This window comes from Eschrichtius robustus, chromosome 18, assembly GCF_028021215.1.
Source record: "Eschrichtius robustus isolate mEscRob2 chromosome 18, mEscRob2.pri, whole genome shotgun sequence".
Classification (NCBI taxonomy): domain Eukaryota; kingdom Metazoa; phylum Chordata; class Mammalia; order Artiodactyla; family Eschrichtiidae; genus Eschrichtius; species Eschrichtius robustus.
This window is the reverse complement of record NC_090841.1, coordinates 70,142,451-70,166,585: the sequence shown is the minus strand read 5'-3', so window position 1 is coordinate 70,166,585 and position 24,135 is coordinate 70,142,451. Positions and strand designations below refer to the sequence as shown.

General features: G+C 40.9%; 1 protein-coding gene across 11 annotated transcripts in view; it reads left to right on the top strand.

Moving 5' to 3' along the window:
* Positions 1–24,135, top strand: part of DOCK9 (dedicator of cytokinesis 9) — a 281,315-nt gene that overhangs the window by 192,945 nt on the left and 64,235 nt on the right. For all 11 annotated transcript variants that reach the window (XM_068526945.1, XM_068526943.1, XM_068526944.1 and 8 more), the window contains exons 28-33: positions 13,132–13,278; positions 13,482–13,565; positions 14,268–14,379; positions 17,525–17,703; positions 17,945–18,058; positions 20,050–20,170. In XM_068526945.1, the coding sequence (XP_068383046.1) occupies positions 13,132–13,278; positions 13,482–13,565; positions 14,268–14,379; positions 17,525–17,703; positions 17,945–18,058; positions 20,050–20,170 (757 nt within the window). The remainder of the gene's footprint in view (positions 1–13,131; positions 13,279–13,481; positions 13,566–14,267; positions 14,380–17,524; positions 17,704–17,944; positions 18,059–20,049; positions 20,171–24,135) is intronic.

The window sequence follows — 24,135 nt, the reverse complement described above, 5'->3', positions numbered from 1 at the left end:
GCCAGATGGAGGTGGGCCCTGCCTTCCACAGAGTAGCGCACCATCTAAATCTTGCCAGCACAGCCTGCCAAGGGAGAAATCTAGCAGATTGTCTACTTGGCAGTGTGCAGCTAAACAGGCATGCACACACACACACATCATGTTATTTTGCCTTTCTGTTAAAAATGCCCTATACAGGACAGGCTCTAGGCCTGTCATCGTCTGCTGGGGCTGCCATCACAAGTACTATACACCGGCGGACTTAAACAACAGAAATTTATTTCCTTGTGCTTCTGGAGGCTAGATGTCTTGAGATCAAGGTGTCTGTAGGGTTGGTTTCTCAGGAGGCCTCTCTCCTTGGCTTGTGGGTGGCCTTCTTCTCCCTGTGTCCTCACATGGTCTTCCCTCCGTATATGTCTGTGTCCTAATCTCTTCTTAATCCTGCTGGATTAAGGCTCATCTTGATGACCTCATTTTAACTTAATTTCCTCTTTGAAGACCCTATCTCCAAGTGCACTTACATTCTGAGGTAGGGTTAGGACTTAAATATACGAATTTTGGGGGACGGTTGGGAACAAGGACACAATTCAGTTCATAACTGAACTACTGGATTTTTCATTATTTTTGCCTTTAAATAAATGGGATCACTTCAGGGAGATTAGTAAACCTTATTATATTTTTAAAAAAAGCTGATGTGTTCAGAAAGTATTCATTGGGCCCTTATTATATGACAGGCTCAGAGGTTACACGGTTAAATGTAGTATGATTTGTGCCCTCATGGAGTTCACATGGGAAAGCGTGCAGTTAGACCACGGGAGCCATGTTCAAGGGGGTAAGGAACACTTCTGAAACATTCCTGAGAAGTATATTTATTTATTTGTTTATTTTTGAATTTTATATTATTTTTTTTTATACAGCAGGTTCTTTAGTTATCTATTTTATACATATTAGTGTATACATGTCAATCCCTATCTCCCAGTTCATCCCACCACCACCACCTGCCCCCCAACGTTGCCCCCTTGGTGTCCATGTTTATTCTCTACATCTGTGTCTCTATTTCTGCCTTGAAAACCGGTTCATCTGTACCATTTTTCTAGATTCCACATATATGCGTTAATATACGATATTTGTTTTTCTCTTTCTGACTTAATTCACTCTGTATGACAGTCTCTAGGTCCATCCACGTCTCTATAAATGACCCAGTTTCATTCCTTTTTATACCTGACTAATATTCCATTGTATATATATACCACATCTTCTTTATCCATTCTTTTGTCATTGGGCACTTAGGTTGCTTCCATGACCTGGCTATTGTAAATAGTGCTTCAGTGAACATTGGGGTGCATGTGTCTTTTTGAATTATGGGTTTTCTCTGGGTATATGCCCAGTAGTGGGATTGCTCAGTCATATGGTAATTCTATTCTTAGTTTTTTAAGGAACCTCCATATTGTTCTCCATAGTGGCTGTATCAATTTACATTCCCACCAACAGTGCAAGACGGTTCCCTTTTCGCCACACCCTCTCCAGCATTTATTGTTTGTAGGTTTTCTGATGATGCCCATTCTAACCGGTGTGACGTGATACCTCATTGTGGTTTTGATTTGCATTTCTCTAATAATTAGTGATGTTGAGCAGCTTTTCATGTGCCTCTTGGCCATCTGTATGTCTTCTTTGGAGAAATGTCTATGTAGGTCTTCTGCACATTTTTGGATTGGGTTGTTTGTTTTTTTAATATTGAGCTGCATGAGCTGTTGTTTATATATTTTGGAGATTAATCCTTTGTCCATTGATTCGTTTGCAAATATTTTCTCCCATTCTGAGGGTTGTCTTTTCGTCTTATTTATAGTTTCCTTTGCTTTGCAAAAGCTTTTAAGTTTCATTAGGTCCCATTTGTTTATTTTTCTTTTTGTTTTCATTACTCTAGGAGGTGAGTCAGAAAAGATCTTGCTGTGATTTATGTCAAAGAGTGTTCTTCCTGTGTTTTCCTCTAGAGTTTTATAGTGTCAGGTCTTACATTTAGGTCTTTAATCCATTTTCAGTTTATTTTTGTGTATGGTGTTAGGGGGTGTTCTAATTTCATTCTTTTACATGTAGCTGTCCAGTTTTCCCAGCACCACTTATTGAAGAGACTGTCTTTCCTCCATTGTATATCCTTGCCTCCTTTGTCATAGATTAGTTGACCATAGGTGTGTGGGTTTATCTCTGGGCTTTCTATCCTGTTCCATTGATCTATATTTCTGTTTTTGTGCCAGTACCATATTGTCTTGATTACTGTAGCTTTGTAGTATAGTCTGAAGTCAGGGAGTCTGATTCCTCCAGCTCTGTTTTTTTCCCTCAAGATTGCTTTGGCTATTTGGGGTCTTTTGTGTCTCCATACAACTTTTAAGATTTTTTTGTTCTGTAAAAAATGCCATTGGTAATTTGATAGGGATTGCATTGAATCTGTATGTTGCTTTGGGCAATATTGATTCTTCCAATCCAAGAGCATGGTATATCTCTCCATCTGTTTGTGACATCTTTGATTTCTTTCATCAGTGTCTTTTAGTTTTCTGAGTACAGGTCTTTCACCTCCTTAGGTAGGTTTATTCCTAGGTATTTTATTCTTTTTGTTGCAATGGTGAATGGGATTGTTTTGTTAATTTCTCTTTCTGATCTTTCGTTGTTAGTGTATAGGAATGCAAGAGATTTCTGTGCATTAATTTTGTATCCTGCAACTTTACCAAATTCATTGATTAGCTCTAGTAGTATTCTGGTGGCAGTTTTAGGATTCTCTATGTATAGTATCATGTCATCTGCAAACAGTGACAGTTTTACTTCTTCTTTTCCAATTTGAATTCCTTTTATTTCTTTTTCTTCTCTGATTGCCATGGCTAGGACTTCCAAAACTATGCTGAATAATAGTGGCGAGAGTGAAAATCCTGTCTTATTGCTGATCTTAGAGGAAATGCATTCGGTTTTTCCCCATTGAGGGTGATGTTGGCTGTGGGTTTGTTGTATATGGCCTTTTATGTAGGTTCTCTCTTTGCCCACTTTCTGGAGAGTTTTTATCATAAATGGGTGTTGAATTTTGTCAAAAGCTTTTTCTGCATCTGTTGAGATGATCATATGGTTTTTATTCTTCAATTTGTTAATATGGTGTATCACACTGATTGATTTGCATATATTGAAGAATCCTTGCATCGCTGGGATAAATCTCACTTGATCATGGTGTATGAGCCTTTTAATGTGTTGTTGGATTCTGTTTGCTAGTATTTTGTTGAGGATTTTTGCATCTATATTCATCAGTGATATTGGTCTGTAATTTTCTTTATTTGCAGTATCTCTGTCTGGTTTTGGAATTAGGGTGATGGTGGCCTTTGTAGAATGAGTTTGGGAGTGTTCCTTCCTCTGCAAATTTTTGGAAGAGTTTGAGAAGGATAGGTGTTAGCCCTTCTCTAAATGTTTGATAGAATTCACCTGTGAAGCCATCTGGTCCTGGACTTTTGTTTGTTGGAAGATTTTTAATCACAGTTTCAGTTTCATTACTTGTGATTGGTCTGTTCATATTTTCTATTTCTTCCTGGTTCAGCCTTGGAAGGTTATACCTTTTTAAGAATTTGTCCATTTCCTCCAGGTTGTCCATTTTATTGGCATATAGTTGCTTGTAGTAATCCCTCATGATCCTTTGTATTTCTGCAGTGTCAGTTGTTACTTCTTTTTCATTTCTAATTCTGTTGATTTGAGTCTTTTCCCTTTTTTTCTTGTTGAGTCTGGCTAATGGTTTATCAATTTTATTTATCTTCTCAAAGAACCAGCTTTTAGTTTTATTGATCTCTGCTATCGTTTCCTTCATTTCTTTCTCATTTATTTCTGCTTTGGTCTTTATGGTTTCTTTCCTTCTACTTTGGGTTTTGTTTGTTCTTCTTTCTCTAGTTCCTTTAGGTGTAAGTTTAGATTGTTTATTTGAGATATTTCTTGTTTCTTGAGGCAGGATTGTATTGCTATGAACTTCCCTCTTACAACTGCTTTTGCTGCATCCCATAGGTTTTGGATTGTCATGTTTTCATTGTCATTTGTGTCTAGGTATTTTTTGATTTCCTCAGTGATCTCTTGGTTATTTAGTAACGTATTGTTTAGCCTCCAAGTGTTTGTGTTTTTTACGTTTTTTCCCCTGTAATTTATTTCTTATCTCATAGTGTTGTGGTCAGAAAGGATGCTTGATATGATTTTAATTTTCTTAAATTAACTGAGGCTTGATTTGTGACCCAAGATGTGATCTATCCTGGAGAATGTTCCATGTACACTTGAGAAGAAAGTGCTATCTGCTGTTTTTGGATGGAATGTCCTATAAATATCAATTAAATCTATCTGGTCTATTGTGTCATTTCAAGCTTGTGTATTCTTTATTAATTTTCTGTCTGGATGATCTGTCCATTGGTGTAAGTGAGGTGTTAAAGTCCCCCACTCTTACTGTGCTACTGTCGATTTTCTCTTTTATAGCTGTTAGCATTTGCCTTATGTATTGAGTGCTCCTATGTTGGGTGCATATATATTTATAATTATTATATCTTCTTCGTGGATTAATCCTTCGATCATTAGGTAGTGTCCTTCCTTGTCTCTTATAACATCCTTTATTTTAAAGTCTATTTTGTCTGATAGAAGAATTGCTCCTCCAGCTTTCTTTTGATTTCCATTTGCATAGAGTATCTTTTTCCATCTCCTCACTTTCAGTCTGTATGTGTCCCTAGGTCTGAAGTGGGTCTCTTGGTAGGCAGCATATATACGGGCCTTGTTTTTGTATCTATTCAGTCAGTCTGTGTCTTTTGGTTGGAGCATTTAATCCATTTACGTTTAAGGTAATTATCAATATGCATGTTTCTGTTACCGTTTTCTTAATTGTTTTGGGTTTGTTTTTGTAGGTCTTTTCCTTCTCTTGTGTTTCCTGCCTAGAAAAGTTCCTTTAGCATTTGTTGTAAAGCTGGTTTAGTGGTGCTGAATTCTCTTAGCTTTTGCTTGTCTGTAAAGCTTTTGATTTCTCTGTCAAATCTGAATGAAATCCTTGCTGGGTAGAGTAATCTTGGTTGTAGGTCCTTCCCTTTCATCGCTTTAAGTATATCGTGCCACTCCCTTCTGGCTTGCAGAGTTTCTGCTGAGAAATCAGCTGTTAACCTTATGGGAGTTCACTTGTATGTTATTTGTCGTTTTTCCCTTGCTTCTTTTAATAATTTTTCTTTGTCTTTAGTTCTTGTCAGTTTGATTACTGTGTGTCTCAGCATGTTTCTCCTTGGGTTTATCCTGCCTGGGACTCTCTGTGCTTCCTGGACTTGGGTGGCTATTTCCTGTCCCATGTTAGGGAAGTTTTTGACTATAATCTCTTCATATATTTTCTCGGGTCCTTTCTCTCTCTCTTCTCCTTCTGGGACCCCTATAATGCAAATGTTGTTGAGTTTAATGTTGTCCCAGAGGTCTCTTAGGCTGGCTTCATTTCTTTTCATTCTTTTTTCTTTATTCTGTTCCATGGCAGTGAATTCCACCCTTGTGTCTTCCAGGTCACTTATGTGTTCTTCTGCCTCAGTTATTCTGCTATTGATTCCTTCTAGTATATTTTTCATTTCAGTTATTGTATTGTTCATCTCTGTTTGTTTGTTTTTTAATTCTTCCAGGTGTTTGTCCTTTAGTTCTCCAAGTCTTTGTTAAACATTTCTTGCACCTTCTCGACCTTTGCCTCCATTCTTTTTCTGAGGTCCTGGATCATCTTCACTATCATTATTCTGAGTTCTTTTTCTGGAAGGTTGCCTATCTCCACCTCATTTAGTTGTTTTTCTGGGTTTTTATCTTGTTCCTTCATCTGGGACATAGTCCTCTGCCTTTTCATTTTGTTTATCTTTCTGTGAATGTGGTTTTCGTTCCACAGGCTGCAGGATTGTAGTTCTTCTTGCTTCTGCTGTCTGCCCTCTTGTGGATGAGGCTATCTAAGAGGTTTGTGCAAGCTTCCTAATGGGAGGGACTGGTCGAGAAGTATACTTAAAATCAACTATCAGTGTCATCTATCTGAGAACTGTGATAAAAAATTAATAAAGGAATTTAATTGTATATCTTCTTTTCTCAAGATGGCAAATTAACCATAGAACTTTAGGGTCATTAGGGACCAGAAAGCTAACTTCTTGTCCAACTCCTCCCTTATTTCACAGAGGTAGAGACGGAAGTCTGTACCCATGAAGTGACCTGCCCAGGGTCACACAGTTGAGCAGAGCCAAGAATCATGCTAGAGGCAGGATCAGCCTATCTCAAGTGTTCTGCCATTCCCAGCCTATAACCCCATTCTCCAATGCTGCGAGGAAACAGTTTGTACTTGGAACTTTACACAAAGCACTCAGATGCTGCCATGCACAACCTTTTCTGTAAGTTAATTATATCTTGGTCTCAAAACAACATTCAGACAGTTTTTAGAGGTAGTTTATTTTAAAATTATCCAGTTTGAAAAGAAACACAGGCATCCAAAAGGAAAAAGCTTAATTGCAACATAATTTACTATAAAAAGAGATTCAAAACACCTGCTCACCACTTCGGGGAGTTTGACATTATTCACTTTTAGAGGGCCTCTCCTGTGACTTCTGCTTCCATGTCACCCAAGATAGCATCCTTCCCCTAAACCACGCCACCCTTCCCCTAAACCACACCTTGATCTAGGAACTTCTCTCAGAGTTTTTGAAGCATGCATTAACTTTGCCTCATATCTTAGGAGTAATGAGTTTTTATGTTTGAATTATTTATTTTAATGTTTGTCTTATATTTACATCTTAAGAATTGCATGTCCTAGTCCCCGATCCCTGTGTTCTGGATTTAGGGAAGAAGTTCATATTCACCATTTCTGTACTGCTCGTGATTTCCAGAATCATGATCAAATCCCCTCAGAGTTTTTCTGTTTTTAGGCTGAAGATTGTCAATATAATCCAATGTGTTTATAATCCCGACCTTGACTTTTTTCCTCATTGGTGAGTCTGTCTTAAAGTGCCATGAACAGGCACACAACTGTCTTGTAGGGGCACCTGGGCTGTGGATTCATGTAAGAGCCAGATGTTGCTTTCAGTGTTCCTGAAAGCGCCCTGCCCAAGGATATCTGCCGTGGATCAACATTTGGGGGCATAGTGTGTCTTGAACTGAGGCCTTCATTTTCCAGTCCCGGTGCCGGCAGCGTTGTTCCATCTGATGCCCATGTATGGGGAGGGATAAATCTGCACGCCGTTATACCGAAGATGGAGGCAACCATGTATATATGTCCACCTTCCCATCTGTGGCCAAGCAAACTACACTTTGCTACACTTGCAGAGGAGAGCTGTGAATTGGAGCCTCTCTATGAACTAGCATCTAAAGTAATCAATTTCTTTACTACCGCAGATGGACCTGCAAAGTTTGGATTGATTACATATGACTGTGCCAGACTTGAGTGTTTTATAGGTGAGGTCCTTAGAATTTGTAATAAGTAGTTTTTGAGAAAGATACAAAGCAGGCCTCATTGGGGCTTACTGAGGAGTTCCCAACCCCCAACCCCACTCTGCCTCTAAGGTCAGCATATTTTAGGTGTGTTTTTTCTGTCATTTATTTTTAGCAACTGTAATTTCAGCAGACTCATTTTGAGTTTCCTTCCCTCCCACACTGAATCAAGCAAATTGTTAGCATTCCACAGGTGCTCCACGGGGAAACTGGAAACCTGGCAGTGGACAGGATGAATATCTACCTTTAAGTGTCAGTTGTTTAGCTTTCAACCATTTTCTGTCTTAATTGAGCAAGGAAAGAGCTTTCATTTGAAGAGTGAACAAAGGATGGTATGGTTCATGTTCTAAGTGTACTGCCTGGGCTTCCCCTAAACCATATGTGTGAACTCTATACATACATGATGGCAGAACAGTAATAGCCATACTTCCGTCCATGAGTGCGTGTTTCAAATAGTGTTTGTTCTGTGCAGGGCATTGAGGAGAAATGCAGGTAGAGTGGAGGGTGCGTCCTCAACCTTGAAGCTCACAGAGTCCTTGGAGAAGGAGAATATGCAGTCAGAGGAGAGTGCAGGGAGGTGTACGAGCTCCAACATGGTAGGAGATTCACGTGGAGCTGGAGCTGGAACTTTACCTGGGCCTAGAAGGATTATTTTGGGGAGCTTTGTGGCCAAGCAGCAGACGGTTTGGTAGAGACCATAGAAAGGCAGGGTAGTGACAAGATGAAAGAGAGTGTAAATGTTAGCAGAGTGATTGGGAAACTTTTGTACCAATGAGTCTACCTTCCTCCTGGGGTTTAAATAGTCTGTGGAACAGATTAATGCACCTGTCATTGTTCATATGTCCTTTTTTTTTTTTTTTAGCTCTCTAACTGCACTAATATAAAATGACATTTTCTGGTGATGCTGATGAAGATCTAGCATTGGGAGGGAAGAGGTGGACTTGAGGATGAGGACACAAATCATTATGAATGAATAAGAGAGGATATTAAGACAGAACCAATAATTTGACCCAGTAATTGTACTTCTAAAGTATTTACCAAAGAGAAATGAAAACAGATATCCACACAAAGACCTGTATGCAAATGTGCATAGCAGCTTTATTCATAGTAGCCAAGAACTGGAAATATCCATTAACTCGTGAATGATAGACAGGTTGTGGTAACTCCATACAATGAAATACTACTTAGTGATGAAAAGGAACAAAGTATTGATTTGATTTCCATCCAGTAACATGGATGGATCTCAAAAGCATTATGTTATGTGAAGGAGGTCACTGTGGTCACATATACACGATACACCATACACTGTATGAGTTCATTTCTATGACATTCTAGGAAAAGGAAAACTACAGGGACAGAAAACAGAGCAGTGGTTTCCAGGGGCCAGCATGGGGGAGGGGATTCAAAGGGACAAGAGGAAGTTTTTTGGGTGATAGAAATGGACTGTGCCTTGGCTGTGTTCACTTGTCCAGGTGAACCCAACTGTGTACCTTAAAAGGGTGAATTTTAGTGTATGTAAATTAAACCTCAATAAATCTGACTTAGAACATAGTAAAGTCAGATTGAATGGGGGATAAAAGGCCGCCTGGATATTAAGTGTGAGCATACAGTGGAATGGAGCTTTTGAAAGAGAGAATCGGGGCATGGTTTACCAGGGAAGGTGGAGGTGATCAGTTTTCTTGGGAGATCTTATGCTTTAGGGCTATGGGTTCAGCTGCTGTGACAGAGATCTAAAGTAATACTGACAAACAAGAAAAATTATTTCTTCTCACATCAAAGTCCAGGGTAGTATGGGGGTTCCGTTCCACAAAGTTACGGAGGCCCAGACTCCTTCCATTTCCTTCCTTTGTCTACCTGGAGGGCTGCTCGTCCTCCTGATCTGAATGGGTCACCACCACGTCCACGTGGAGCCAGCACGAAGGGGAGGGCACGCCTTTTCCCTGTAAGGATGTGGCACCAGCAGGGTGCAGAGAAAAATAAACGCAAGAAGATCGATTTTTGCAAATGAAAACGAGGACACAGGAGAAGGAAAGAACTTGTAGGACAAAAGAGAGAAGAAGTGATGTAGGGATTCCAGTAAGAGGGAGTAACTTGAGACTGCTGGAAATGTCATTGGCAAATTTCTTGTCTACCCCATTACTTTTCCATTGTTACTGTTGTTTGCTAAGCCAGGAAAATGAAGTTTATTAACTAGTAGTCTTATTTATTGTAACACTGAGCAGTGAAATGGCCTGTAGAAGAGAGGTCTCTACACCCAAGAGAGTAGAAGAACACAGTAAGGAGGAAAGCATTGAACACGTGAAGGCTTTTGGATGTCCTTGCACAGTGGGCAGCGATTTGGGCGGCAGTGGATGCAGCACCCAGATGATGTAGGACATGGTATAGCCCCTCGCTGGCATCTGTAGAGACGTGGCTGTCAGCAGCAGGGCTCACAGGGCCCTTCGCTTCAAGGCTGAGTGTGGGTCATCAGGGAGATCCCACTCAGGCCAGGGGTCAGGTGGCAGGAGCTGAGCAGCCAGCAGGAGGGCATGAAGGTGTTGGGCTGACAGCAGGGTTGGGGGCATGGGGCGCAGCAGGCGGGCTGGAGGAGGCGGATCAGGTGTGGGCAGGTGAGGTGCTGGGCAGGCAGACCAAGCACCGGCAGCACTTGTTGGAGGCATAGATGGTGGTGGTTGGGCCACTGTGGACGCTGCAGCATTACCAAGGGGAGATCCGGCTGCAGGACATGGTCAGGAGGTAGGTTTCGTTTGGCTGAGAAGTCTCCTGCTGTCTTAGTGTCCTCTCCTGAGCCAGTGCTTATATACTCACTCCCCTAGATATCAGCTCATTAGCCTAGATCATGTTCTTCCATCTCAGTTTATAATAATCTCCATAAAATCATCTCATTACCTCCGTCTTTATTACCCTTTGATGTGTGTCTTACCTCATTGCTTTGTTGCCAAATTAGGGTTCTTGACAATAGCTGTTTGTCACTGCAGGGAGAGCTTCATCTCGCCATTAAAAAAAATTTATTATAGAAATTTTAAACAATAAAAATAAAAAGAAAGGGAATAGTTTAATGAATCTCATGTGCCTCTCCCCCACCCAGCTTCAACAGTTATCAGCACTCTGCCATTCTTGCTTTAGGTATCCACCCTCATACTTCTTGTTTCCTAGAGTATTTTTAAAGCAGTTCCCCAATATTTTATCATTTCATCTATAAAACTTTAGTGTATAATATCCAATGGATAAAGCCTTAAAAAAGAATAACCATTGTACCATATGACACTCAATAAAGTTAGAAATATTTCTTTATTATCATCCAACACCCCATCTGTATTCCGTTTCCCCCAGGTGTCTTAAAAATGTCATTTTACAGTTGGTCTGAATCAGGATCTAAACATAGTCCACACGTTGCTTTGGGTTGATGTGTCTCTGAAGTTTCTCGGATCCTCACACTGTTTCTTCTCCATTTGTTTGTTTCTTTAATGCAGCGTATTTGTTGAAGAAAGTAGACCATTTGTCCTGCAGAATTTCCCATATTCTAGACTTGGCCAGTTGTAAGCTTGCAGTGATACATGACATGATTCTCTGTACCCTCTGTATCCTGTACACTTGTGTAGTGATATCTAGAGGCTTAATTCCATTCAGGTGTGATTTTCTTTGTGGCAAGGATACACCTTAGCTGGTGCTACTGTATCACATCAGAAGGCATAGGAGTCTGGTTGTCCCACTTTTAGTTATAATAGTATTGACTAATAGGTTCCATTCGGTCCACCCCATGCTTCCATTATAGAGTTCCCCATCCACTTTTCATGGTTTAAGCAGCTGTTGACTCAGCCCCATTCTGTAGGCTTTTCTTGGGAAACCTCTTTTTTAGGAATGGCCAGCTTAGGTAGCTGGCGGTCAAGCCTAGTGGTTAGAGTTGGCCTTGCCTGTTTTCCTGGAAGCTGATCATCTGATGAGGCTGACACCTCAGGATATAGAGTTACTGGTTTGCACATATGGAACAAAATCCTTTTGGAATTTCAGATTTTACTGTTCTGTTTTTGAAAGTAGGTAAATTTCCAATTCTTATGACTTGATCCTTCCCTCACTGGATTCTTGAGTTTGTGTACATTTACAAAGATTGTCTTGTTATTGGTTTGAGAACTGAGATTATTATAAAGCTGGCATTTCAAAATTTCATAGTAGGTTCTGGTATTGCATAAAATGCAATAAAATAATGCATAAAATAATGCATGCTTTCATAGCATAAATACCTAGCCTCCAGTTCTAGTTTTACAGAATACTATTTGTTTGATACTAGGATACTGGTTTGGCTGCTCCAAAATAGGCCAAAATAGTAGTGGCTAAGATAAGACAGAAGGTTCATTTCCCTCTTTTGGAAAATTATGAGCCAGTAGGCAGCTCAGACAGTGGGGAGCTTGCCCCCTAAGGTCATTCAGGGACTCAAGCTCCTATCCAACTATCCAGCCCAGGTGTCACCCTCGTCTGCATAGTTGAGAAGCTGGCTCACCACCACTCCACATTCGAGGCAGTGGCAAAGAGGAGGACTTGGTAGGCAAGCAGCGCCTTTTATGGGAAAGGCAAGCGTCACTTCCTCTTACAGCCCATTAGCCAGAACTAGTCACATGGCCATTATCTTGCCACAGGTTATGCTGGGAAATGCAGTCTCTAGCTGGGCAGCCATGTGCCCTGTAAAACCCAGGAGTTCTGTCACTAAAAGGGAAAAGGAAAGGAAGGGTATTACAGGTCAGTTAGTACTCTATTGAATCTTTCCAAGCTTCAGTTTCATCTCATCTGTGACGTGGGGATGAAAACACCCCCCTGTTGTGGCTGTTAGAATCACGTGCGTGCACGGATAAGTGCCGTGGAGCATCCAGTTAAGCCCCCTTCACATTCCAGGCCTTCAGTAAATGGTTCCATGCACTGGGGCCAGAGAGGGGGCAGCGCGGCATCACAGAGCAGAAAGAGCGTAGTCTTTAAACTCATTGTAGATCTGGCTTTGAATCTGTGTTATTGTTAGCTGTGTGACTGAAGACGCATTTACCTAACCTCTCTGACCCTCTATAATATGAGGGTGTTTAAGAATTTAATGAAAAAGTACATAAAAATATCTAGTGCGGTGCCTGGTGTGTAGAAGATACATGGTAAGTGGTAGCTAATTGCCAAGTGATCTGTGTGTAATTTCTTAGGTAAGCATTCCTGATGGGGAGAAATTATTATGTAAAGTCAATTCAAAGAGGACTTGTAAGCAGTTTCAGCTAGTGACATACAGTCACCATTCTGTGTGTGTTCAGTTTGAATACTTGAGGCTTAACCCTAAGCCAATGTTTTCTAAAGAAATCTCTGAAAGATACAGGCATTAGAATCAAAGTAAAATGCAGTAAGAATGCAGGTCTGATCAGAATCTCTGGAAGTAAAGGTGCATCTCCACATTTTTATGAATACCTCCACAGTGGTCTTTATCATACTGAAGTCTAACATCTCAGACCTGACCCACAGCATTTATTTGAAGTATTAGAATACTTATACAGTACTTCGAGAGAAGAAAGAATAATTTATTTTATCTAATTTCAGATAAATAAGATGAGAGCCCTGGGTTTTTGAAATGAACTCAGGGATGAGATTTTTTTTTTTCCCCCTCAAAGGTTGCAACTTAAAAAATAATAAATGTTTGCTCTAAATCCTTTTTAGTTATTGCGAAACCAGAGATTTCCTGCATCCTATCATCATGCAGTGGAAACTGTTGTGAATATGCTGATGCCACACATCACTCAGAAGTTTCGAGATAACCCAGAGGCATCTAAGAATGCGAATCATAGCCTGGCTGTGTTCATCAAGGTGGGGGCCTCCGGGGGAGAGGGTGTCGCCAAGTGCCTAATGTGCTTTTTCTAGCAGAGTGACTCGTACATATAGATGCTCAGTGAATGTTGATGGCAGGTTTTTATGCCAAAGGATAAACTTATTCACAATAAATGCAGATTTGAAGCCAACTTTCCAAAAAAGCCTAAATACTTAACCTTTGTGGGTTGTTTCCTCCACAGAGATGTTTCACCTTCATGGATAGGGGCTTTGTCTTTAAGCAGATCAACAACTACATCAGCTGCTTTGCTCCTGGAGATCCTAAGGTAGCGTGTGTGTGTGTGTGTGTGTTACACACTGTTCTTTTTGTCTCTCTGAGTGACATCTGGATACCCACCTGTTTCTCTTGGTTCACATCAGAATTTTCTTTCAGTCCCAGAGGCACTATTCATTCTTTTCTCTTGGAGATACTAACTAGTACTAACTAGTACTTGCATTAATGTGTGAGATATTAGGGACACAGTAATTCCACATGCAACATAAATACCTGTTGATTTTTCTCATAAATACCTTAAATGACTTCTCAGCTGCAAAACTAAAAGTATATGTGTTGCAAATCATAGTTTATTTAACAAGGTAACAGAAGTAACCATGTAGCCTTTCTCTGCTAGAATTATCTGTCTCTTCCCTTGCGTGTCTATTTTAAAGCTCTGCCTTACTCATTTTTTTATTGCACTGAATCTGTGTCTATAATTATAAGCTGCCTGAAATCCTTTATTGAAGTAAGAGGAGCATAAATCATAAGTGCCCTAAAAGTCAGTGGAGGACATTGTTTAATGAAATGTGTTCCCAATTTTCAAACAAATCCCTGCAGACATTCTGAAATCTGTAAAATAGCCTAGAGCGTGCAGCTCTAAGACAGGGAAGAGGCTAAAGACGAGTGTGTGATTCCTAATAGGTTTTTCAGGAGGCTGTATAAAGTATCCACTGAGGTATTTAACTTATGACTAACCATTTTTTTCCTGCAGACCCTCTTTGAATACAAATTTGAATTTCTCCGTGTGGTGTGCAATCATGAACATTATATTCCGTTGAATTTACCAATGCCATTTGGAAAAGGCAGGATTCAAAGATATCAAGGTAATCTATCTTTAAATATATTAATCCTAGTCTTTTCAGAAAGAGAGCCATTCATTTTTAATAAAAGAGAATTAGTTCACGCATGACATTCAAATTATCTGATATTTTTCACTGATGAATTGATTTTTTTTCATGTTAAATTTCCATTTTAAAAAACTGATAAAATGCTATATAGGAACTTACGTTTTTTTTAGCAAATTTACCAGACTACAGATCATGCCAGTGTGACTATTTTTCATTGAAAAATTCCATTGCTTAAACAATAGTAATCCATTTTATTTACTGTAGTTTATTTTTATTTGTTTCACTTTTCTTTTTTCTTATGAATTAGCTTTTCTTTCACCAGCTGTGGAGTCAAATGACACTCCTGTAGGTAGGTGTGGGGTGTGATGCTTGCTTTCTTGCATCTTCCTCCTTTAAAAGAAAAAGAATGCAAGTGATTGCTGAAATGCTTACATATGCTATTCATGTAGGCATTTGCCGTATGCTTGGATCAGTTTTAAAATTGATGATAAACCAGTGAATTTGTTCTCACTGTAGCTAAGACATTGCCATAGCATCCCCAGGGGGCATCTGGTTTTTTGCTCCTGGGGTCAGTAGGTCCTCTAGGACGTTTCTTTAAGAAGTAAAGCAAACAAACAAAAAGCTCTGCTTCATTTCAAAAATGTATTATTCCACTGTTTTCATAGTCCTTGTTTATAGCAGTAGCAGTAACCTATGTCACAAGCAACATGGCTTTTCACATGCTTTTTATGTTTGCATGCTGAGTCTTTATTAACTGTTCTGTATCCTTTTTGAGTTTGAAGAGAATTAAGCTCATAGAGATTTCTTTGTCTTCACTGAGTAAGTCAAATGAATCAAATTAGTCTCTTGGGTCTGTCAAGTAGTATCTAGCACCTTGTATGTGCTCAGGATTATTTATGCTAAAGGAGATAAAAAGTGGAAGGATGCCACCAAACTATTAATGACACCTAAATCAACTGACTCTGAAATTCAGAGAGAAACTCACAAAGGAATTCATTCAGAGACATAAATACCTTGCCTTTTAAAGAGCAAGAAGGGGGACTGTGGCCTGAAGTTGGCGGTCATGCATTCAGCAAATATTTGCTCAGCACCAACTATACCTAGCCTTGGGATAGAGTTGTGGACAACAAGGATGAAATCCCCTGCTGTCTTACCTGTGTGAAATATGTAGAACATGAGAGAGTGATAAGTGCTAAGGAGAGAGAAATAAAGCAAGAGAAGGGGATAGGAAATGGGCTGGCATTGAGATCGGGTGGCCAGGCAAAGCCTCACTGAGAAGGCAACTTTGGGATGATAATTGAAGAAGGTGAGGGGTTGAGCTCCTGGGCTCTTCAGCATCCCCCATCCAACCCCAGCCCGCCCGCCTGTCCCACCCCGCACTGTTCCCCACATGCCAGGCACACCTGCTGGTCCCAGCTCCTCACACATGGCAGGTCCTCCCTGCACTTCTCAGCCTCACGCAGCACCTCCCTGGGGATCCTCATCTTCCTCCTGGCCAGCCACTCAGCACCTCCCATGTGGGCCCAGCCAGGTCTCTCCCTCGCCTCTCCCAGCGCCCCACCTGGAGTGAATTGCTCCCTACTCTGCACCCCAGACCCTCCTTCACCCCACCTTCAGTTCCTAGCCCACCTGTCCTTGGAGACCGTGACTGTCTTTTCCTCTCACCTGGCAGGGTGCTGAGGATAGCTCTTTCTGCCCAGCGGTTGGGCAGTGAACGTGTGCTAATGTCCATCTTCCCCACTGGCCCAATTGTCTATCCTGTAGAAGCAAGTGAGGAGTGAGGAGGAGACCCTTCAGGTACCCCACAGACTCACACAAGCTCTTAGTAGACTGTCGGGGTATTTGGCGGCTAGAAGGGCCGCCCTAGGCAGGTGGCGTGGGTCAGCTACAGATAATTTCCAGAACTGCACTGATGGGAATAAAGTTTCGGTTTTTTTTTTAGCATCCTCCTTCCTCTTACCTGTCTCACCTGCTCCTCCACTCTCCTCTCTGCACATGCACACGTACACACACACACGTGTACAATTAAACCCATAAATAGTTCTCCTTCTAAGGGGATCATGTGAATTCAAGCTGTGAACTGTCTTTTCAGTAAACTGGACTTAAAGATCATAAACAGTGGACATGAGTATTCTGGAAAGATGAACACTCTTTCCCTTCCTTCTGCTAAAGAGTTCATAGGACTTGGGTCAGACTTTGAATAGGTTTAGAAGCAACTAACATGGGATTAAAGTCAAAGGAGAGGCCTATAGATTTTCCTCTAACAATGGATTCAGTATAAGAATTTAAATCCGAGCCACAGCTTTCTGGATAGGTGTATTTCAGCTTTAGAGTGTGATGTTTAGCTGCTTTTATTTACCGTCCCTCAGTAGGTTTCACGTTTGCTTATTATCTCTTTTCCAGAAGAGCTTTCAGTCTTGTCACTTAGCTTGCTGATGACTTACTAGTTCGATTTGGTGCTTTGTCCATTTTAGTTCTAATTTATATTAGTTTTCTATTGGCTTTTTGAGGTAAAGAAGTTTTAAAAGTATATTTTAGAAAATTCTAAGTCAAATAAGATCTTCTTCAGTGATAGCAAAATAATAGGTAATATGGTAACTCGTTCATTTTAAACACATTGGGTTTTAATGGGTGTATACGGGCATTAATGACCAGGAAATAGATAAATGAACTCATGTAGTGAAGAACATTTTAATAGACCACCTATATTTATTCTTTAATTATGTGTCTGTTATGCACAAATTACTCCCCTATAATGTTGTCAGTTACTACAATTTTATTTTTAAATTTCATATCAATAACAAAATTACATTTGTAATATAACATGCTGTTCTATATTCTAAAAAATTGGTTCTAAAACTATTCACTAACTTAATAATTATGTAGGATGTAATATCTTTTAAAATCAAAATCCAGTGCATTTATTCGTATTTAAATTTTGTTTTCACTTTGGAGTGCAGAGCAGTATTTTAGGTTATCAGCCCTTTCCCCTTGGAAGCCAGGTGTGACCACCTGATGACACACACAGGGGAGGCTGAAAGCAAAGGATGAGCTTGGTTTTTATTTTATTCAAAGAGTGTTACATCCTTTCTAACTAAAGCGGTTTCTATCCTCATTTCAGATCTCCAGCTTGACTACGCATTAACGGATGAGTTCTGCAGAAACCACTTCTTGGTGGGACTGTTACTGAGGGAGGTGGGGACCGCCCTCCAGGAGTTCAGGGAGGTCCGGCTGATTGCCATCGGTGTGCTTAAGAACCTGCTGATAAAGCATTCTTTTGATGACAGATATGCTTCCAGGGTGAGTGTTCCCTAATGGAAGGAAATATGATTGATAAATGTCCTTCGTTTTGAGTAATATAAAGAAATAAGCAATTAGAAAATTAGTGGTAACAGCACTAAGACTTTCTCTGTTTATACAATAAAATCTAACAGCAGTCTTTATAGGAAGGATCCAAATACAGGAGATGGCCAAGTGCTAGCTCAGTCCATCATTAAATTCTGAGTCCGGGATAAACTTACACTCTGCGCCTTTGTTTCAGAGCCATCAAGCAAGGATAGCCACTCTCTACCTGCCTCTGTTCGGTCTGCTGATTGAGAATGTCCAGCGGATCAATGTGAGAGATGTGTCTCCCTTCCCCGTGAACCCTGGCAGTGTACGTAAGCACATTCACATAGACACAGCCTGTATTTGCTTCCTGTGGCTGCCCTAACAAAATACCACAAACTGGGTGGCCAAAAACAACAGAAATTTATTCTCTCACAGTCAGAAAGCCGGAAGTCCAAAATCAAGATGTCAGCTGGGTTGGTTCCTTCTGGAGGCTCTGGGTGAAGAGTTGGTTCTACGCCTTTCTCCTAGCTTCTGGTGGTTGCCCGAAATCCTTGCTTTTTTTAGCTTATAGCTGTATCACTCCAATCTCTGCCTCTGTCTTCACATGGTGTTCTCCCTGGTGTGTGTCTGTGTCTCTGGTGTCCTGTCCTGTCCTTATAAGGACACCAGTGCTTGGATTTAGGGCCCACCCTAATCCAGGATGACATCATCTTATCTTACATCTTAATTACATATGCAAAGACCCTCTTTCCAGATAAGGTCACATTCTGAGGTTCAGGGTGGATATGCAATTGGAGGGACACTATTCAACTATACACGTCTCCTCTTTTTTTGCCCCTAAAACCATAATAATCTACAGTAGTCTTGGTAAGTTGCATTTCTGGCTAAGATGGGGTCAATCAGTAAACCTTCAACTCATGTTAAAAATCATTATAAAAAGCCATGCTTTCCTGATGGCTCGTTTTCTTGTGAGATTTCAGGATCTTCTTTGTGTATCCAACAAAAAGTTATAGAGGAAGGAGTTTTTTTGTTTTTTTTTTTTTTAAGAGCATAGTTCTAACCTCCGTGCTGTAAGAGCCCAGTGCTAGCCCCGGTTCTGATGTAACATACTACACAGTCTTGGAAAAGCCACCTCTTGGGGCTGAAGTTTCTCTGTGTCTGTAAAATTAGAAAGATAATCAGACTAGATGTCGGGGGGCCAGGGTGAATGACCCCACCTCCCCAGACTGACCACCTTAATTTACTTTAGCTTTATGCAGTCATTTAAAGGTATACTGGAAATTAAGTTGACTGAAGGGTGATGCCAGAAATGATCTCAAAGCGTTTTGGTTGGAGACAATCTGCCATTACTTTGGATAGGTGTTAGCAGTTCAGCAGTGCCCTTTTCCTGTTTATTCTGGACCTGTGAACCGGCTCTATTGTTCATCTTGCCACTTTGTCATTAGGGCATACACCGGGGGAGCTCCCTTGTGTGTATTTTTGTCCCTTTTCCCCCAGCAGTGGTGCTTTGTCCTGTTTCTTATACATCTCCTACGTGATGGTGCATTGAGATGAACCGTATTTCTAGGATAGTTTTTGTAGTTCCAGAGACCGTGAATGTTCACTGTCCTTACATGGAATGCACCACACTAATCTCACCCTCTGCAACATTGTATTTCACAAGTGTATTCTCTAAATTTGTCTGCTTTTCTAATCAGGATAAGTAATTCAGGGTGTAATGCTACCTATCTGTACCGTTTCAACCCTGAGAAAAATGAACACCAGCTTTTGCTTTGGCTTTCATGAAAGTAAAATCCCTTTTATGACATCACTTCATAATGACCATAATTTCTCCACTGATTGAGAATTCACACGAAGCGCCCACCTTGCAGAGATTTTCACTGCTGCTGTTGTGAGGTCACTGTTGCTCATTTGGGAAGATTTCTGATGTGAGAGAAAAAAACCAACGTTCCAGTTAGAAAGAGCACGTGAGGCTTCTTCTGAAGGAAGAAACATACGGAAATAATCTACAGAAATGTTGGGCATCAGAGCTCTGGAAAGGGAAGGGTGCTAGACCTCCTGGGGAAATACAGGACTTCATGGGCCAAGGTTTCCCTGCCCGCCCCAGACCTGAAGTGCCGCGTGCTCCCTCCTCCTGCTCCTTCTCTGACCCCCACCCCCCACCTCCACCCCCCGCTGTCCTCCTCCCACTCAGGCACGTTTAACATGCCAGGCTGTTCTGTCCTGTTCTTATACTCGCCCTCACACTTCCAAGAACTGTTGGTGAATCCTTTAAAGTCATCTTCAATTGTTTCTTGTCTCTCTCCTCCTTGACAGACTGTGAAGGAGGAATCCCTTACTTTGCCAGCCGTGAACCCGATAGTGACACCGCAGAAGTCTGGGAGCACGCTGGATGCCAGTCTGCACAAGGACCTCTTTGGTGCCATCTCTGGCATTGGTAATGCTCAGGCTCTGACCTGTTTCTCTGCAGTCTAATTTGGAAAGCGTCTTTAATCCAATCATTTGTTAGCTTTCAAATCAGAACTTTGAAGTCTTGAGTTTCTACTTCAAATATTCTTTTCCTGATTTTGCTCCTCAGCTCTGAAACCCCTTAACTCTACACTGAAATAAAGATCTCAAATTTCAGGAATAACACATGTAGTACACTTAACCACATATTTGTCCTGTTTGCTTTTTGTTTAATGCATGTTAATTTTTCATTTTAAATCTTCAAACTGGATTGTTTATGCTTTTAGGAAAAGAATATCTTTGCAAGTGTGTGTGTGGTGGGTAGGATTTATTTGTAGTGTTAATGATTTAGATGAGATATGACAGAGTAATTGCTGATGGAGATACTGGTTTATGGCTAGAATGCAGTCCTGAAATCAGTTTTCTAAAATCTTCTTTCCTACAATATTTTTTCTATCTGAAATAATGTTAGAGCAGCCCCCATGGGGAGGAAAACAGATGGCATAAATCAAGATTCAAACTGAGTAGTTTTTCCATAAGAAAATGCCTGAGAAATGTATTTATTAATATTGTGATTGAGCACACGTGCCAGCTCCTTCATAAAGATAATGGTACAAAAAATATATATATATATCTTCACAGACACTCACAGGCTTATGCTGTCTTTATTTCTTCCTCTCTTTTACACCACAGTTTGAATAAATGAAGCATCCTGCTGTGGCTAATGCTTAGACCACCCAATAATGGAACTAACTCATAGGGCAGAATAAAGGGCCGTCCTTTTACCTAATTAACCTGCAGGACTGTGGTTCATTCTGAGTTTATGTCCTTAGCTTTTGTGTTGTTCTAGTTGCTAACATGGTATTTCATGTAGGTGATGAAACTGGCCAGACTGTAAAATTGGAAACCGCATACCAATGCTCAGATTTATCCCATAATGCCCATACCAGTCTTTAATCTTACTTCTGTTTCTGTGTATTTTTCATAGTCATACTTACCTCATTTGGTGTCGTAAAGATGAAATGAGTTAATTCATACAAAATGCAGAGCCTGGCACGTGGTGTTTCCATTGCCTTTCTCATGGGGCCCTCACTCTGTCTCCTTTGCCTCACTCTGTCCAGAAGCCCAGCCGCTCTCCAGGAGTGGGGAAGGGGTCCTTTCAGGGGCTTTGTCTGCAGCGGTTCACAGCACTGTTTTTAAAGTCAGACAGATGTGGCTTTGGATCCAGACTCCACCATTTATAATTGCCATGGGCAGGGTGTCTCTCCTCTTTACCCTGTGTCCACATCTCAGAAATAGAGTCGTGGTGAGGGATGAAGAGCTAGTTGAATGTGTGCAGTGCTTGGCAAGGTAAACTGTGTTATTATTTGACCGCCATTATAACAAGCACAGTTCTTCAGTGTTATTCATGCTTTGTGATAGACTCTTAGTAGCCTAAATCTTAACTCTCTGTCCTCTCTGACCAGTATTCTGTAGGATTCAAGACTTTGTGGAAATGATGAAACTAGAATGAGGTGATGTTTTGACTCTGACTTGATTCTCCAATTCCACATTCACCTTGTTAGGGTTTGGGATGCCTTGAGAACATAGAGATGAGCCAAAGTGGGGGTCTTTAGCACAACTTCAGTGACATAAATGGCCTTCGATTGCTCTGTGTTCATGGTGAAGTTACAAAAAGTACTCAAGGCTAATTTTGTCCCTTTTCATTCTGTCTTGAATTTCAAGATCTGGATCCACTTTTCATGGGAATTCACCACAATAGACTTAATTTATACTCAGGCTTTTATCTATATTGCCCCCATCTTTAAACACTTTAATCCTTGTTTCCTTTTAGGAATGCCTTCCAGGAAAGCCCCCACCTTTGAACTGGGTTTACTAGTTGTTTTCTGGTAGCTTTAGCAATTCTTCTTTTATTCTTCAAGGAATTTCCAGTTAGTTTTAGTCCCAGTGCTTATCCTTCAAGAGCTGACTTTCTCCTTACGTCTCTTAAGGAAATTCTGTTTCCACACTTACTGAGAATGTACCCTCAGCGGTTTTTTTAATGTCTTTGGAACATGGTGCATGAAAATTTCTGAAACTGATTCATTGCCTGGATAAAAACTACTCTAAGATTACATTCATTTTAGGGGCTTCCCTCGTGGCGCAGTGGTTGGGAGTCCGCCTGCCAATGCAGGGGACACGGGTTCAAGCCCTGGTCCGGGAAGATCCCACATGCCACGGAGCAACTAAGCCCGTGCACCACAACTACTGAGCCTGCGCTCTAGAGCCCGTGAGCCACAACTGCTGAGCCCGTGTGCTGCAGCTACTAAGGCCTGCGCGCCTGGAGCCCATGCTCCGCAGCAGGAGAGGCCACTGGAGTGAGAGGCCTGTGCACCATGGCAAGGAGTGGCCCCCGCTCGCCACAGCTGGAGGGGGCCCGTGCACAGCAGTGAAGACCCAACACAGCCAAAAATAAATTAATTAAAAAAAAAAAAGATTACATTCTCAAGGCATGCATTCGTAGGCTCAGGGTTCCTTTACCTACCTACTCAGTGTATTGCATTTTGCTGTCTGTACAAAGGGGAGAGAGTTGAACTAAATTTCTTTTAAAAGTTATGCACTGGGCCAGGATATTAAATACACACACACACACACACACACACGCACACACACACACACCAGGAACATAGTTCTACTAAGCATGTTGATTTTGATTTATTGCATTTACATCTGTTTGCCTTAGATTAGGACTCTTGTTCTGGAACTGAGCCCAAAACTTTGAGAATTTAATGTCTAATCTTACTTTACTGAGAGCCTTTTTCTCCTGAGTTCTGTGTTCTACACGAAGTATGAAGTCTGGTTATATTAGGAAAACGATAGTTATAATTTGGTCACAGTGCGTGTTTCCTTTCTGAGTATAGAAGAAGGCCCCTGGCTTTTTCATAGTGTTTTCACCTGCACTTACATTTTCAGGTTCCCTTGCCCTTCTTTTCTTGATATACTTAATACACTGAATTGGTTTCAGAGATGGTGGTGGATAAACCTGAGTGTTAGGGACGGGGAGGGGATTAACTTAGAGGTGTATCAGTCCATGGCAGCTAATTTGCAGGCTGAAACCCAAAAAAGGGCCTGCCTGTTCTGAGGTGCCAAGTAAAGGCATCTCAGGTGAAGGCAGCTTGGGGATGGGAGGCTGTGCTTAAAGCTTGCTGCAGCGTGGCGCCGAAAGTCTTCTGCAGTGTGCACTGCCAGCCCAGGCTTGCAGCCGGAGGCATGCCTTTTGGTTCAAACCAGAATGTGCAAGTCTAAGAGTCATTTTTAATTATGTGATTTATTTAAATCTTATCTAAGCAGGAAGTCAATCTATTACTTTAAAAAATTCCACAGTATTGAGGTAGGGGCTGACTTCTCCCTTAAAATGCTGTTTTTTTCAACAGATGTCACAAATTTTATTTCCAAGTTAGATTTCCTTTCTGCTTGTAACTGTTTATTGCAGAGATTCCCAAACATTCTCAATTCACAGCACCCTTATTATCAAAGTAATTTTTCATGGAGTCCCCAGGCCAAAAGAAACACCTAATGGTTCGTTTATTAGGTACTTAGGGCCAAATAATAAGTACTTATAACCTAACAACTTAGTAGGCATTTGAAAACTATATACATACATAAATTTAAAGAAAAAAATTTTTATTTTTAATAACCACGATTCTTACTAATGGGTTGTGTGTGCCTGTTGGGCGCTACACGGCTTCTCAAATTTGGAATCAGATCGCTCACCAACATTCTCATTTCCTGTTCCACACTGATTTTCACCCAGTACTTGCTTTTTATCATAGCGACCACCAAATACCCTGCTTCACAGAGATATGACATCATGGAAAGGAATGTAGCACAGTCGGAGGTTGAAACTATAGTTTCCAGCAGATGTCAAGTATCACTGTGTTTTCCTTGAAATTTTAAAATGTCCCATGACACCCC